The 16,608-nt window shown below is 47.7% G+C and overlaps 1 protein-coding gene and 1 pseudogene across 2 annotated transcripts in view; both read right to left on the reverse strand.

Annotated features, from left to right (window-relative positions):
• Positions 1–215: 215 nt before the first annotated feature.
• Positions 216–2,476, reverse strand: LOC112580320 (annotated as a pseudogene).
• A 140-nt stretch (positions 2,477–2,616) lies between these two features.
• CEACAM20 (CEA cell adhesion molecule 20) overlaps positions 2,617–16,608 on the reverse strand; it is a 28,545-nt gene continuing 14,553 nt past the window's right edge. The window contains exons 5-15 of one of the 2 annotated variants that reach the window (XM_044930725.2): positions 15,252–15,317; positions 14,379–14,657; positions 13,393–13,689; positions 11,377–11,649; positions 9,471–9,746; positions 8,468–8,582; positions 8,199–8,284; positions 7,109–7,170; positions 6,713–6,748; positions 5,833–5,955; positions 2,617–2,764 (exon numbers count right to left, since the gene is read on the reverse strand). In XM_044930725.2, the coding sequence (XP_044786660.2) occupies positions 2,711–2,764; positions 5,833–5,955; positions 6,713–6,748; positions 7,109–7,170; positions 8,199–8,284; positions 8,468–8,582; positions 9,471–9,746; positions 11,377–11,649; positions 13,393–13,689; positions 14,379–14,657; positions 15,252–15,317 (1,667 nt within the window). In that variant the 3' untranslated portion in view covers positions 2,617–2,710. The remainder of the gene's footprint in view (positions 2,765–5,832; positions 5,956–6,712; positions 6,749–7,108; positions 7,171–8,198; positions 8,285–8,467; positions 8,583–9,470; positions 9,747–11,376; positions 11,650–13,392; positions 13,690–14,378; positions 14,658–15,251; positions 15,318–16,608) is intronic. The other variant, XM_044930726.2, reaches the window with a different exon arrangement.

Consider the following 16,608-nt stretch of genomic DNA (forward strand, 5'->3'; position numbering starts at 1 on the left):
CCATGGAATGTATCTATGGAGTGTATCTATCCAGCCTGTGCTAGAGCCCAGGAACTGCAACTACGGAAGCCTGTGGGCCCTAGAACCCACGCTCAGCAAGAGAAGCTCACGCACCAAAGCTAGCGGGTAGCTCCTGCTCACCACAACTAGAGAAAAGCCCAAGGAGTAACGAAGACCCAGCACAGCCAGTAAATAAAATAATTTTTTTAAAAAGACAGAGAAAGGTTCACATTTATTTATAAGAGAAGCAAAAAAGAAGCCCTACAAATAAATTTAGTAAAATATATAGAGACATTAGTAGAAGCCTTCGAAACTACTGAGATCAAAGACATACAAATGCCACATTACAATGGTTGTGTTGTAAAGAGGTCAAACATTGTAGATTGATCTACAGATTTAATACAAGACAAAATCACGATGGGGTCTTTGGAGTGTTATCCCCTCTTTTTTCTGTTCACTTTTTTGTTTTCATTGTTTTTTTCACTTCAAGATATTCAGACATTAAATCTGAATATTTAGACACTACTACTATATAGCTTAAAACTGACTTTGTCTTCTGTTTCGCCATTTTTTTTTCTTTAAAAACAAATAAGATGGTAATATCTACTTGCAAGAGCACCTGAATCCCTGACCTAACCTGAATATTACAGACTTTGGAATAGCTACTCCTGAGGAACAGAAACTCACTCTACACAGATGAGCATCTAACCCAGAGATTTCTCTTTCAGTTGCTTGAGAATTGGCTGAGACCCAAGTGTCATACTGAGGTTCTATTGGCCAGGAGTTGGTTGAGGGCTCAACATCTACGGAAGAACAAGGAAGTTATGAATTCATTTGCTTCAGAGACAAAGATAAGGGAGAGGGAGAGTGTAATCTGTCTCTCTGATATTCGGGGGAAGCAAGGAGGAAGTTCTCAGCAGGATAAAAAGGACAGTCCTTTTCCTTTGCTGAATCCTCTACCTCAAACTATAAATGTTGGAGGGACCCATGCTTAGTTTATCAGCCTCTACTCTTCTCTGTCTTCATCTACTCTCTTTGGGATCTGTAGGGGAAGAGGTTAACTCAGCAGGTCTGAGTTACTCAAACCCTACCTATTCCCCCCAAAAAGCTATTTCCAAGGACTAGTTCTTGGTCAACTTCCTGGAAACTGAGGAACATGGTTTCTTCCAAACTTCATCTGTACCTTTTCCTCTTGCTGATTTTACTCTCTGTGCTTTTGCTGTCATGAGCCATAACAATGATCATAACAACTTGGAGGTCCTGTGAATCCTTTTAGCAAATCATTGAGCCTGAGGGTGGTCCTGGGGACCCCTGACACAAGATCTCATCTTACCCCATAACTTCAAATCCCACTGACAACTCCCAATGTATATTTCCAGCCCTGCTCTATGTAGACTTTTTAAAAATTTTTTCTGTTTACAGGTTTATTCAACACAAAGCAATCTCTTTCAACTTTACTGAGGTGGCTGACCACATCCATGACCAAATTCGCCTCTAAACTGGAATTCAGTTGCTGACCCAGCCCCAGCCTCAGCTTTCTTGTCGGCACCAGGGAGCACGGCATTTTGTCTGTAGGTGTTTCTGTCAGCTTCCCCTTGCGTGAGCCTTGCAGGCCGCTCTCCCTGCAGACCTTGGGCCGTGGCCAGCCAGTCTCAGGATGGCTGTGGTGCTGGGTGGCAGGCACAATCTCAGGGGGCAGGTTGGAAGATGCCCTTGTTGGTGAGGTACCAGTAGAAGTGTCTCCAGGCAAACTGTTCCTTCACATAGCCTCGTGATTTGAGAGACTGCATGGCTTTCAAGACGTGCAGATTGAGCACATTCTTGTCTGCCAGCTCCGGGTGATACGGCATGTGGACATCCTTCTTGGCCACCATCATCCCCTCCTTAAAAGGAGTTCATAAACAGCAATCCAGTTCTTCTTGGGCATCAACATCATGACTGCTGCTGCATTTGGGGCCGAAGCTGGAAAGGGAGCTACCTAGACTGTTATGAACATTTGCCTGCTTGATTCTCTGCTTGATCCTTGATGTGTCAAGCCAAATTCTTGATTTCTCTCTCTGTCCCAGATTTACTCCTTCCCCATTGTTGCTTCAGAAAGTGGCCTGAAGAAACTGTCATCCAGTTGCTCTGGCCAGAAACCTGGGAGTCATCCTGGACTCCTTGTTCCCTTTAGCAAATCTCATCCTCACATCTCCATCCCTGAGTCTCTTGGGATTCAAAGCATCTCGTGCCTGCACCTCCCTAGGTGCCTCATTCCCATGCTTCATTCTGTGTTTTCTCTTGTCATCTCTTAACAGCTCCTTGTTCCTTATCCTCTACCATGATGTGAAAAGACACTGCTTGTCTGACCCGTGGATACATCTCATGCTCCACTCTGGCTGACTCAGGCTCACACTTCTCCCCGCCTGCTTTGTCCATCAACAATGTATGTAGTAAACACTATGACATCCCCAGCTTCTGGGTATCAGACTTTGGTCCTTTAATTCTAGGTGGCTTTTTACTTGTTTCTATTGCTTTTAAAGAAACATGAGCCCAAAGCTTAAGATTTGGTGAGAGCTAGGGTCTAGAGCCTGAAAAAGACATCGAAACAGAATGTCACAAGGTTTGCAAAGAGAATGGCTGGAACATAATGTGTATGTAATAAACATCATTGAATATATGATGGCGCGTAACTTCTTTAGGATTTCTGGAGAAAGGATCTCTGCTTCCATTAGGTGGAATGGTTGATTTGGCAGTAGATGCTGTGTTCTGGATTCACAAGTGCCTGTGACACAAAGAGAAGAGGTAAGTTCCAGTTCTGGTGGGCTTTCCTGGGCTACCTACTGTAGGGGCTCAAACTCGCTGGCATTCTCCTTTCTCAACCTGGAAAATTCCAAAGGGCTTCCTTTCTCATTGTACTTCAGTCATGCTGACACCTTTCCATACCTGGAATGGCCTTTGCTTCCCCATTGTGGAGGACAGAGTCTAAGGTGACCCCAATAATCCTCACCTCTGGGTATTCATGCATGCGTCTGTGCTTAGTCCCTCAGTCATGACAGATTCTCTGCCAGCCTATGGATTGTAGCGTGCCAGGCTCCTCTGTCCATGGGATTTCCCGGGCAAGAAGACTGGAGTGGATGGCCATTTCCTTCTCCAGGGGATGTTCCCAACCCAGGGCTCAAAGCCGGGTCTCCTGCATTGCAGGAGGATTCTTCACCATCTGAGTCACCCGGGAAGTCCCTTGATTTTCATGCCCTGATGCAGACCTCCCCTTGAGGGCAAGACCTGTGACTTACATCTAACCATTTGAATATGGCAAAGGTGACAGGCGGTATCTGCTTACATTAAGTGATTCTGTTATATAACAGTGTGACATCTGTCTTGGCTTTGAGGAAGCAAGATACAATGTTCTGAGCTGCCTATGGAAAGCACTGAAAAGACTGAATGCAGCCTCCAGCTGACAGCCAGTAAGACACTGAGGCCCTCATTATGACAGCCTGCAAGGGAATGAATGCTTCCAACAACCATAAGAGCTCAGACGTGGATCCCTTCCCAGTAGAGCCCCAGATGAGACCTGAGACTTGGCCAATGCCTTTCTTGCAGCCTTGCAGAAGACCCATTTGCGAATTGCCTGAACTCCTGATCCAGGAAACTGTGAGATAATAAGTGGGTGGTGTTTTAAGCTGCTAAGTTTGTGGTAATTCTTTATGCAGCAATAGATAAAAAATACATTCACTTCAGGACCTTTTCACCAGATGCTCCTCAACTCAGAACACTCTACTCCAAACCCTCTGCCATGTTTGCTCCTTCTCATCCCTTCAGAAGGTAGCAGACGCTGAGGTGGCTGACTTGACACTCCTGTATCTTCCCTCTTGCCTGCTTCTATTGGAGAGACTGGGAAGGATAACAGGTAATTTTCTCAGCCTTCCTTGCAACAAGTGCCACACGACAGCATCCCAACCCAAGGAGACATAAGAGGAAGTTTAGTGGGTGAGATTTCCACGAAGAGCTTTTGCTCCACTGCTAAAAAGGAACAAATGAGACTCCTTTCCCCTAGAGCCTGATGAAGAGAGGGACCTAAGAGGTTATGTTTGTACCAGTTCACAGCTAATTAGAGAGCTGACAAATGTCAGCACAATCCATACAATGGCCTGAACAACTGTGCTTCTCCTCTGAAGAATCTGAACCTAGAAACCCTTAGATAGTAGTAGAGGGTGTTGTCATATATAATTTGAAGTTATAGAGGAGCAGTGACCAGGAAGTTTGCATAGGAATTCAATCTGAACCAAGGAGAATGGAACAAATTCATTGATCAGCAAAAATGAGCAACCACCCTTATTAAAATGTACAAATAAATACTTTTCCTTATTAAAAAAAAAAATGAGCAGCCATAAGAGAGAAAAACTTCCTGATTCTAATCCCCACAAGGCCCACAAGTAATTTCTGACATTGATTACCTGAGATTCCTCAGTGTTTTCTCAATTAATCCCCACTTTAATTAATCTGAACTACTGTCACGGGGTTTGTTTTTCTTATTAAAAATCCCGAAGATATTTAGACATTCACGTCTTTTGAGAATGCTTCATATGACAGGTAATGGAGCAGAATGGAATGTGGTACAACAGGGTGGGATGGATTAAAGAAGAATGAACAGGAAACAGAAGAGTGGGGGTGGGGTGGACTGGGAGTTGGAGATTAGCAGATGCAAACTATTACGTGTGTGTATACATATATATACAAATATATATGTATAACTGAGTCACTTTTCTGTACACAAGAAGATAACACCACATTATCTCAGTGAAGTAAATCAAGTAGACATCAACAAAATAATTTTTTGAAAGTAGAAATAGAATGGAAGACAATGCAATGAAAGGGAACAGAAAATAATGAAACAGAACTGAATGGCAGGGGAAGGGATGAGGAAGAGGAAATGAAAGAAAGAAGGGAATGAAAAGAAATAGAATGAGAAGAAATGGAAGGTGGTGGAATGAAATGAAAGCTGACCAAATGGAAATGAACGTCAATAGGACACTGACTAGAAAGGAGTGGACGAGTAGGAAACAGAACGAAAGGAGTGGATTCAACATGTGGGTGGAAAGGACAGGAGTGATAGGGAACAGGAAGGAGAAGAATGGAAATGAAATAAGAGAAAAATGAAAGTGAAATAATAAGAGTAATAAATGAAAGTTAAGGTATGGACATGGCAAAGTGATAACCAGGATTAAAATAGACAGAAACGGAGTGTGGAAGAAATGAACAGGTGGGATTACAAAGGAAAAATAAAAAGGAATAAAAGGTAACAGGGAGAAGTGGGAAAGAATGGAAAGAAATGAAAGAAGAAAGAAAAAACGTGACACAATGGATGAAGCAGAATGGAATGGGATGGAATGCATAGGAATGCACCGAGTGGTGGGAAGCGATGACAAGGGATGGAATGGGAAGTAAGAAGAGGAACAGAAGAAATGGAAAGGAAATAAAAGGAATTTTATGGAAAGAAATGGAGTGAGAGGGAGTGGAATGGAATGGAAAAAAAAAAAAAAACAAATGGACTGAAGAGGAAACAGTTGGAATAAAATGAGAATAAATGAAATTAAATGTATAGAAAGTTAAACGGGTAGAGTGAAAATAAGTGTGATGGGAACATGGGATGGAGTGAAATGGATGGACAGGAAGGGAATGAAATGAAATGAACCAGAAAGTGAGAGGATGGAAGCGGGTGCAAAGGGATTGAAAAGATTTTTGAAAGGAAATCTCGTGATAGGTTATCCTACAGACTCTTTAGCAAGGAGGAAAAGGGAGATTGGTGGCAGCTCTCCGTCTGTCCAAAGACTCTGTGTGGCATAAAAATACCTGATAGTTTGACTCTGCATTTTCTTTTTGTGGAGTTGGGACCAAGGGATCCAATGCAAGTTTGGAGGATGGCTTCCTGGGGCCATGAGAATACCGGCTGTGGCTGGTGGGAGGTGATAACTGCTGCAAGTGAACAGAGAGATCAGTTAGGCCCACAAGCAGTTTGTCTTAGAACCACAGCGTCTGGAAAGTACCAACGTGCACTCTTCAGAGATCCAGAGACAAAGAGATTCCCAACCAGGGTCTCTCAAAGGATCAGAAGCAAAAGTAGGTCTAGGACCAGAACTCTTCCTTTTCACCTGGCTACGTCTGCAACTTCTACTCCAAAACTTCCTTTGCATCCCGTCACATGCTAGGCCAGTATTAGCTTATTTGCAACCCCACTGCAAGCACTGGAAGCGGAAGCAGCACAGGGCAGGAGCTAGAATCCTAGACTCTGACCCAGGGACTTCCCTGGTGGTTAAGAATCCGCCTTCTAATGCAGGGGATGTGGATTCGATCCCTGGTAGAAAACTAAGATCCCACAGGCCTTGGGGAGACTAAGCCCACACTGCAACCACTGAGCCCATGCATTCTGGAGCCCTTGAGCCACAACTATAGAGAAGCCCACCACACTACAATGATCCCACATGCTGCAACGAAAACCTGGTGTGCTGCAACTAAGACCTGACACAGCCATAAATAAGCAAATAAATATATTTTTTAAAAGGAATCTAGCCCAGCTCCCTGTGAGGCCTAGAGCCATTTTCTTCCCATTCCTGGCCCAGCAATGCTCAAAGAAAGATCTAGACAAGATGATTTCTCATACTTGTCAAATATAACATTCTCAGATTGTATTCCTTTGCAACTTCTTTAATAAAATCAAGCAAGGCCAACCTACCTCATATAATTGCTCTGGAGGGTCTACTGGCAGCATCTGGGGGGAAAAGAAAATAGTCAAGAGGTCCTGAGGCCTGGGATAAAAGATCACCCCTGGAAATTCTTGGAAATAGCTCAGGCCTCAGAGGCAGTTACATCTCTTCTGATTCCCAGAGCGGGCTCCAGGTTAGGCATTGTCAAGCGAAAGAGAAAGAAAACAAAGAGAAGAGATGAAAAAGCCATGGAAGGTCTTGAGATCCCCAGAGAAAGTAGGGACCCAAGCTACCACTGGGCATCCTTAAGAGAACATGCCTGAACTTCACCCCCACCCCAAGAGGTGAGACGTAACAGCCCTGCTGGGCTGGGAAGTGCCGGACAGTCAGGGGAGGAGAGGGGGTGCCTCTGAAGAATTACCCACCTTTTTGACTGGTATCTGTCCTTCAATGGCGGGTGCATTGGCATACACAGGCATGGGCCAGTCTAGAGAAAGTGAATGCCAGCCCAAGGCTGGAGTTAGGGAGAAATATGAGGGAAGAAGGGGCCTCCCCAGTGTCTCAGTGGTAAAGAATCTACCTGCAATGCAGGAGACACGGGTTTGATCCCTGGATTGGGAAGATCCCCTGGAGGAGGGCATGGCAACCCACTCCAGTATTCTTGCTGGTAAAATCCCATGGACAGAGGAGTCTGGTGGGCTACAGTCCATGGGGTCGCAAAGAGCCGGACACGACTGAAGCGACTGAGCATGCACGCATGCATGAGGGAAGGGGCAATTTGTCCAGGCAGGGCACTTCTATCCCCAGGAAGGATGTGGTAGAAACCTTCCTTCTTTTATCCCCAGGACTACCCCATCACATCTCCAGTGATCTTGACCTGGGAAGGTCTTGGAAATCAAGTTCTGGGTTAGATAAGGCTGTTTGATGACACAGATGAGGGCAGAAGTCTTAGATCAAGCCCCAGGTGCACCAGGGTCCTCTGTAGCCTGTGCTTATCATATATCCTTCCTGGCCTTGGTTTTCTTTTCTGTAAAACTGAGCTGAATTGGACAGTCCCCAGAGGACTTCTGCTTCATGAGCCCATTTTACCAGAATCTTAGACCATATATAGCAAAGATGTTTTGTTTTGCCTTTGATCAGAGAAGGCTGCATGAGGTACTATATTGAGATGGACAATGAGACTTGTTTTGAATTTAGCAGGCAGGAGTGTCATGACTGATTCTCTCTGCTTATAGCAATCCATTAACAAAGTTTTCTGAGAGTGAGGAAGACTAGAATGGTGGTACGTTGTTGTATTTGTGTTGTGGCTGTTGGGACAGGCAGAACTCCTCAGAGTTCTCGACCTGATCTCATCCATTTTCCAGATGGGGACACAGAGGGTCCAAGACTACAGGGCTTGCCCATGATGTCATAGTGACCCAGGGGCGAAGCTGGGAGCAGAAGCCTGGGCTCTCGGCACCAGCCTCTTCTCCAGACCTCACTGCTGCCCTGGGTATCAGCTATGGAGTCACTTACTGCGACCGAGCTCTTCAGGGTGACCCTCTTCAGAAGTGGGTGTCATGTTCTCATAGGCGGTATCCTCTGTTGTTCTCCTTGAGAGCCTGAAACCCCAAGACCCTTGTTCACTATGCCTCTAGCCCTTGCCCATCTCCGCAGGCTCCCGTTTTGGGCAACGTCCCAAACCCTCTCAGTGCTCAACAGGCACCACTCAGCACCATGGTCAGCAACCCTTCTACTGGGCAGGTCCCCCATAGGCCACACCCCCACCCCATTCGGAGAGTTACCCTCTGGCATTTCCAGTGTGTATGAAGCAGCCCAGCCCTATGGCCAGGGCAACAATAGCCAGGATCCCGACGGTAATGCCAACGATGGCCCCTACAGACAGGGATGACCGGTGACCTGGGCAAGGAGAGAGAATCAGGACCTCATCCCTGTCCCCAACCTCATTCCCAATCTTGGGGCTTTATCTCCACTGTCATTTGATGAGTACTTGTTTTCCAGCCATTGGGAGGCAGAAGTTTGTAGTAGTAATAGAATCATTTCTGGAGTCAAATGTCCTAAGTTCACATCTCAGCTGTGTGACCCTGGCCATACTACTTAACCTCTTTGTGCTTCCTTTGGCTCTTCTGTAAAAACAAAGATAATATGAAGCCTACTCCATATTGTTGCTGAAAAGATTAAACACATGTGTATTCATGTTCAGTAAATGTAAGGTTCGGTATGTTCAATGTGGGTGAAGTATTTAGACCCATGGAAAGTGATCAGTCAGTGTTGGTGTGATGATGTTACTGATTAAGAGGATGAATCAAATATGGTCATCACAGCAAAGGGCTTTGGCAACTGGAAACTTGAGTCACCTTTGACTCTCTGGGGTCCTGTGGACACAGACAAAAGTAACTACTCTTTCTGAGTCTCATTTCCTCATTTGCAAAGTGGGGGAAATGGTACCTACTGTATAGGGATGTTTTGAAGATGAAATGAGATCATGAATTGTTTTTTTTCTATTTTTTGACCACTTTGCAGCATGCAGCATCTTAGTTCCCTGACCAGGGATTGAACCCTCGCCCCCTGCAGTGGAAGCACACAGCTTCTTAACCACTGGATCTCCAGGGAAGTCCTGAGTCTGAGTGTTAGTGGCTGGAATTCAACAGCTCTGGACTAGGAACCTGCCCACGCAGGACAGTCAGTGCCACACTCCAGTCCTTAGTAAGGGAAGATCAGAGTGCTAAGGCCAGCATCAGAGAAAGTCACCTGGACCCAAGGGGAAGGCGTACCTGAAAGACTCACCTATGACGCTGACCATGACCGAGGCAGAGCAGGTCAGCAGTGTGACAGAGTTAGAAGCTGTGCAGCTGTAATTCCCTTGGTGTTTCCAAGTCAGGGCCTCGATAACCAGCTGCTCCCCCTTGTACACACTGGTGTTGTCATGGGTCCAGTTAAACTCAGCATCCGGCTGGGATTCAGCCCAACACCGCAGGGTTAGGCGGGAGTTGAGCTCCGCACTGACGGTGGCGTCTGCCAGGGTCTCCGACCCGCTGGTGAAATACATTCGATCGGGGCCGTCTGCGTGCAGAGCCGAATATTATGCTCCCATCCTCCACCGGTGAGATAACCTATTTTATCCCATTCAATTCCACATATGAAGTTCTGCTTTCTTTTTTCCCCCCTTCTCAATTCTAACTGAGGGAATTCCTGGGAGTCAAAGGCTCTTCCAACTGCTGCTGAAAGGAATCTCGGCAAGAGAAGGAGGATAAAAAGGTCCCTTTTCCTCCCTTAGGTGCGGAGCAAGCAGAATGTAATCCACAACACAGAGGGGGAAAGTCCAAAACAAAACAAAATTAAAATAAAGAACAAAAACCCCTGCCCTTGCAAAAGTGAATTCTAACAAGGGAGCCTCATAAGACATCCAGGCTTCAGAAATTGTTGCTGTGTCCTGTGACATGTAGCCCCTAACTTCCAACATGTTTATAGTTCTTATAGTTCTGATGGTAGCTTAGGCACCCCCCCCCAAAAAAAAAAATCTTAGAGTCATTCTTGACTCCTCCCTTTCTCTCTTGCTTCTTGTCAACTAGCAGTAAACCCTGTGACTTAGATATTTTAAATATATTCATGGCCTGATCGCTACAGCTGTCGCTGGCTCAGCCTTGTCATTTCTTGATGGATGACTGTGGCTACCACGAGAGGACGCCTCACAGACCTCCACGGGTAAGAGTGGAATTGACCAAGGGCCCAGCTGCGGTACCCCGCAATCCACTCCCAGACCTCTCCTGGGCTGCACCCTGTCAGGACCTGAGAGTGTTGGAGAAAGTAAGGCAGACCCCTTCCCAGGAGACCTGGGCTCCCCGAGAGTCCTGACAACGTTCCTTAGACTCCACGGTGGTCTACATGCTCCCACCAACCCTGTACTCTGTCTTCCTCCCTCGCTCCAAGTACCTCGGTCTGAGGGCAATGCCATTCTTTTGAGGCTCCCTCCCTACTTTTTCTGTACAAGAGCATTCCCTTAAGAAAATCTTTGCATGTATAATCCCATTGAATCCCGTTTTGGGGTCTGCCTCTCCATGGAATCAGACAAAAACAACTGCATCACCTCCTCCTTCTCCCCTGTTCCCACCCTTTAGACAAGAGCCAGAGAGACTGTGCAAACCCCAGTCTAATCCTCTCTCTCCTCTGCTCAGAGCCTTGTGTAGCTCAAGTGTCCTCACGACGGCCCCCCACCCTCCCAGCTTCTTCTGTTCCATTCTCGCTATAATTTATCTCTCCAGTCATCTTGGCCTCCGGGCATTCCTCTGACAGGCCAAGCAAGTCCCACCTCCCCAGCCTTGGAACTCACTTCCCTTGGTCACCTGCACAGCTCTCTCCCTACCTCCTGCTGCACACATACCGCCTCCTCCAGGAAGCCTCTCCTGACCACCCCAGCCAGGACTGCAACACCTCCCCGGCTTCCCAGCCTTGCCTGTCTTTCTCACTGCCTCTAGTCCCATCTGACACAGCATGGATTTCCCCTTGTTCAGTTGTGTATAGTCTGTCTCCCCGACTAGAACATAAAGCTCCATGAGGGTGGCCTTGTCCCCTACTCAGACATGCCTGTCACAGAGCAGGTGTTTGATAATTATGGGATGAGTGGCTGGAAGTAAAAACTTCAGCAAGGGAGAGAGGAGGAAGGAGGAGAAGATCCAAGCTAGGGACGACTCACAGCTGATGTTCAACTTCAGGGGTTCACTCCGTGCCTGGCTGCCCCAGTTCCAGACCTCGCACGCATAGGGCCCTGTGTCATTCCGCCGAAGGCCGTGGATGATCAGGGCCCTGTTGTCAGGCACCAGGTGTTCGCTGGACAGGAGGAGCTGGTCCCCCAGGAACCACCGGACTCCAACTCCCTCATGGGTGGTCTGGCAGGTCAGGACCACAAAGCTGGTGTCCTCCATGAGAGTCCGGTTTGGGGCCATGACGTAAGGCTTGGTCACTCTTTCTGGAAACACAGAGAGAGACGGGACAGGGTCCAGGGACACCCTATGCCAGTCTCCTGCCCATATGGGGCCCACAGGATTTACCAGGGATGTGTGTTTATGTGGTGTGTGGTGTGTGTGTGTGTGCTTTGCATATGACTGTGCTGTGTGGGTGGTCTTTTGTGTATGAGCGTGTGTTGTGTGACAATTATGTGACTGTTACAGGTTTTGTGTGCATGGAGGGTGTGGTATATGGATGAGTTTCGTGTGTGAGTGTGTGCTTTGTGTCTATTTATTTTTGCCTGTGCTGGGTTTTTGTTGCTGCATGAGGGCTTTCTCTAGTTGTGTTGTGTGGGGCCTGTTCTGTAGTTGCGGTGCGTGGGCTTCTCATTGTGGTGGCTTCTCTTGTTGTGGAGCATGGGCTCTAGGGCATGCGGGCTCAGTAGCTGTGGTACACAGACTTAGGAGCTCCCTGGCATGAGGGATCTTCCCAGACCAGGGATTGAACCCTTGTCTCCTGAATTGGCCACTGGACTTAACCACTGGATCACCAGAGAAGTCCCTTTTGTGTCCATCTACATGTGTGTGTTGTGTATACGCGTATTGTGACTGTGAGGTATGGCAGTGTGTATATCATACATACATACATATATACACACACACACGTACTTTGTGTGCAAGTGAGTATATGTTGTGTGTATACATCTTCTGTACATGAGTATATGTTATGTGTCTGTGGTAATGTATGTGTTCTGTGTATATGCTATACTGTGTGTTCACAAGCACCGCACATGTATGTACACGCCTACATGCTTGGTATATCACTACCATGTGTGAAGTGCACTCATGTACTGTGTGTGTTCTGCATGTGTTGAGGGTGTTAAATGTGTGGTGCGTGGGGTGTTTTCTGTGCTGGACATGAGGATGTTGAGTGTCTGTGATATGTGTTGTGGGTGTCTATTGTGTGCATATTATGTTTTGTGTGTATACGTGTTTTATGAGAGAATATGTTGTGTGTCTGTGGTATCGTTTGTCACACATTTGAGATGTGTGTCTGTGTTTTGTAAGTATTGTGTACGTGCTTTGCCTGTGTGTGAGTACGTTTATGTACATGCCGTGGGCTTTATGTGTATGTGTGGTGTGTGTGATGCATTACGTCCTGTGTGTTTCATGTATTGTGTGTGTCTGTTGGGTACATGTTATATGTCTTGTGCGTGTGTGTATTATGTGCTTTTGTATGCTGTGTCTATGTGTTGTGTGTGAGTTGTATGTGTTGTATGTGAGTTGTATGTGTCTCTGGTGCACATGTGTGTATCTGCGATGCATGCATGACTGTTTCTTTTTTTGGGGCCGTGTCATGCGGCATGAGGAATCTTAGTTCTCCAACCAGGGATCAAACCCAGGCCCCTGCACTGGGAGCACAGTCTTAACCACCAGAATACCAGAATCCCCTGCATGTGTGATTGTTATGTGTGTGTGTCCACGTGTGTACGGGGTGTGTGAGTGCTGTGTTAGTGTTTGTATGTTTAAAGACTCACCTCCCACACTTCATGAGAATAAAGTGACAGACATCCCACAGAGAGCCTCCAAAGCCTTGTGGAGGATGTGCCAACAAGGACCCAGGTCCTCCCTGTGTCCAGAGCCACAATCTGCCACAAGCCACAAGGGCAAGCCCCACTCCACTATGTCCTCCTCAAGCTCCAGGACGTCAGTGCAGCCCTGATTTTCAGAGACACAAAGGAGAGGAATGGGGGAAAGAGACTCACCAAGGACGCGGACTTTGACAGCATCCCAGAGGGACTTCTGGGTGGCACTGTTGGACACCAAGCACCTGTAGGTGCCCTCGTGTTCCTTGGACACGGCATGGATGGTAACATTGCTCATGTTGAAGAACAAGCTCCAAGTGATGGGCTTGGAGTCATTGGAGAAAAACCATGAATATGAAGCTTGTGGGTAAGACTCAGTTTCTGCTGAGAAGGTCACATTGGAGCCCTCCATCACCTCAACCGTGTCCCCATTGGGTACACCAGGCTCCACCTTAATAGAGACTGGGTCAGGGCCATCTGGAAGGACAAGAACAATTGTAGCAGCAACAACAGCATCAGTGAGAGAGCTCTCTTGGGGGACCCAGCCATTCAATAAGCAGGAACTTTTCTCTTCTCTCCCCTCAAACTCTGGAGCCATTACAAAGGAGATGTTAGAGTCTGACAATGAGGATATGTCACATGCATCCCTGGGTGAGCCAGGATTGAAAGACACACCTAAAGCTTGCCAGCAAGGGACTTCCCTGGCAGTCCACTGGTCACGAATTTGCCTTCCAATGCAGGGATGCAGGTTTGATCCCTGGTCGGGGAACTAAGATCCCACATGCCGTGGGGCCACTATGCCTGTGCTGCAACTGCTGAGCCCAAGTGCTCTAGAGCCTGTGCCCCACAACAAGAGAAGCCCGCCTGTCACCCAGAGCAGTAAAAATAAAAATAATACATAAAAAAATACAGCATGCTGGCAATTGCTCTTTCCTCACGACTACCTAGGCAATATTTTGGATCAAACATTCGCAAGTTAAGGAGCTCGATTTTAGGCACGTCACGTTGGACGTTCCCAGGAGAATCCAACTAGAGATGTCAAACAGCTATGTGTCTGGAGTTCAAGGATGGACAAGCCTGCATTTGGATGGTATGTGAAGCTGTGAGACTAGAGACCGAGAAAGTGGGTATTGCTGAGGGGCTGGGGAGAATGGAAAGGGACTCACAGTACACAATCAGGTAGGTGGGGTCACTGCTCTTCATCCCGAGGACACCCCAAGCTTCACATTGGTATATCCCAGCATCCTTCCGCTGGACACTGAGGATGGTGAGGATCTTGCCATCTGTGGACAGCTGTATGCGCTCGTGGGATGGCAGGGGCTGGTGGTTGGAGACCCAGTGGATGGTGATGTTGATGTCCGGGGTGTCACAGTAGAAGGTCACATTTTCCCTGTGCTCTATGACTGTGCCCTGGCTTACTGAAATGGTGGGCTTGGTCAGAGGTTCTACAGAGGGAGAAACAGAGTAGGGGGAGACAGAAGCAGAGACACAGGTGAAGGACAGACCAAGCAAAATACAGTCACAGAGGGACCCCGAGAAACAGGGAGGGGTTGGAGTTGCAGGCAGACACCCCTCAGCTCCATGACTGGCCTCCCATGCTGGATCTAGTTCTCATTCTAGGTGAGGTCTTGGGACCCTCAAGTCTCCTGTCCCCCAGTGAATGAGATGTTGCAAATAAAACAGACGGTCAGGGACATGACGGTGGGTCAATTATTATTGGCTGCAAAGAAGTCAAGCTTGTACTGGGGACAACAACCAGGTCCCTCTACCACTTCTTAGCCAATTTTCCCTAGCCCCAGCCAGGACAGCCACCCCTTCACACCCCCCGCCCCCTCTCCAACACAACTGACTGGACCAGTTGTTGCCTGACTGGGCCAATCAGGTTTGTCCTGTTGGGACTTTGGGCACGGAACCCTGATGAGCACTTCAGGGTGGAGATGGAGACCAGAATGAGAGCTTTGTTTTCTGTGCCCCTAATCTACCATGAGTCTGGGGTAACCAAGGGGCCCCAAATGTAGACGGAACAATATCCTCCTTACCTTGGACGACAGCATCACGGGAGATCTGGGCTGCAGCTGCCAAGCTCCACACGGTCAAAAGTGAGGCTGAAGGGAGAAAGAGGAGGCGTTCAGGGAGGAAGGTGCGTGGGGAGGGGGTAAGTGGAGGGAGGTCTGAGGTCATGAATGGGGCCCTCCACCCCTAGAGGCTTGACTTTTACTCACTACTTCCTGGCTATGTGACTTGAGGCATGTTTTGTTGTCGCTGAGCCTCAGTTCCCCCAGCTATAAAATGGGAATAATATCGTCTGCCTCCTAGGATTGGAGGGGGTGGTAATGAACACTGACCAGTTTTGACTGGGTCCCCTGAGGGTCACTGCACTCTCTCCAGTGATGCTCATTCCATGGAAGATGCCTCTCCCTTCCATTGCTGCTGCTGCTAAGTCACTTCAGTCGTGTCCGACTCTGTGTGACCCCAGAGACGGCAGCCCACCAGGCTCCCCAGTCCCTGGCATTCTCCAGGCAAGAACACTGGAGTGGGTTGCCATTTCCTTCTCCAATGCATGAAAGTGAAAGTGAAAGTGAACTCGCTCAGTCATGTCCGACTCCTAGCGACCCCATGGACTGCAGCCTACCAGGCTCCTCCGTCCATGGGATTTGCCAAGCAAGAGTACTGGAGTGGGTTGCGCTCAGATCAGTGAAGTCACTTTCCAAAACCAGATAGTAAGCGTCAGAAGCTAGACTTGAACGTGGCTTGCCAGTTCCTAAAGACTTTGCTGTCAATACTGTGCAGTTCCTCTGGTCCAGGGATGGGCACAGAGCCAGCCCCCAGTAAAGGAGAACTTCTTCTCTTATCTTTGATGGGAGAAATTAACCGCTTGCTCTCAGGCAAGATTTCCTCTGCACAGAGGAGAGAAAAGGGAAAGAGATAGCATGAGCTTTCGGTTTTCTATTTGGTCATTCTGCACACAGTTTTATGGAAGCTCAGAGACTGTGGGCATAGGTGGGGATGCCCAACCCCAGCAGCTATGGCCATGTGCTGCTGACCTTGAAACTCCTGTCCTTGCCCTAACCATCAGCCCAATTAACAAAGGCAGGCAGCCATGACTTTCTCCAGTCCTCTGTTGCTGCTGCTGCTAAGTCGCTTCAGTCGTGTCTGACTCTGTGAGACCCCATAGACAGCAGCCCATCAGGCTCCCCCGTCCCTGGGATTTTCCAGGCAAGAGTACTGGAGTGGGGTGCCATTGCCTTCTCCATCTCCAGCCCTCAGATGACCCCAATTTAGATCAAGCATTGCCCCATCCCCTGCTCATTTGGGTTAAAGACAAGGGCTTTTAGGAGCAAATATGGACTCTGATAATGATAATGGACTTTGTCTGTTATCATGGGCAAGGGGCTT

Source organism: Bubalus bubalis, chromosome 18 (genome assembly GCF_019923935.1).
Source record: "Bubalus bubalis isolate 160015118507 breed Murrah chromosome 18, NDDB_SH_1, whole genome shotgun sequence".
In the NCBI taxonomy this organism is placed as follows: Eukaryota; Metazoa; Chordata; class Mammalia; order Artiodactyla; family Bovidae; genus Bubalus; species Bubalus bubalis.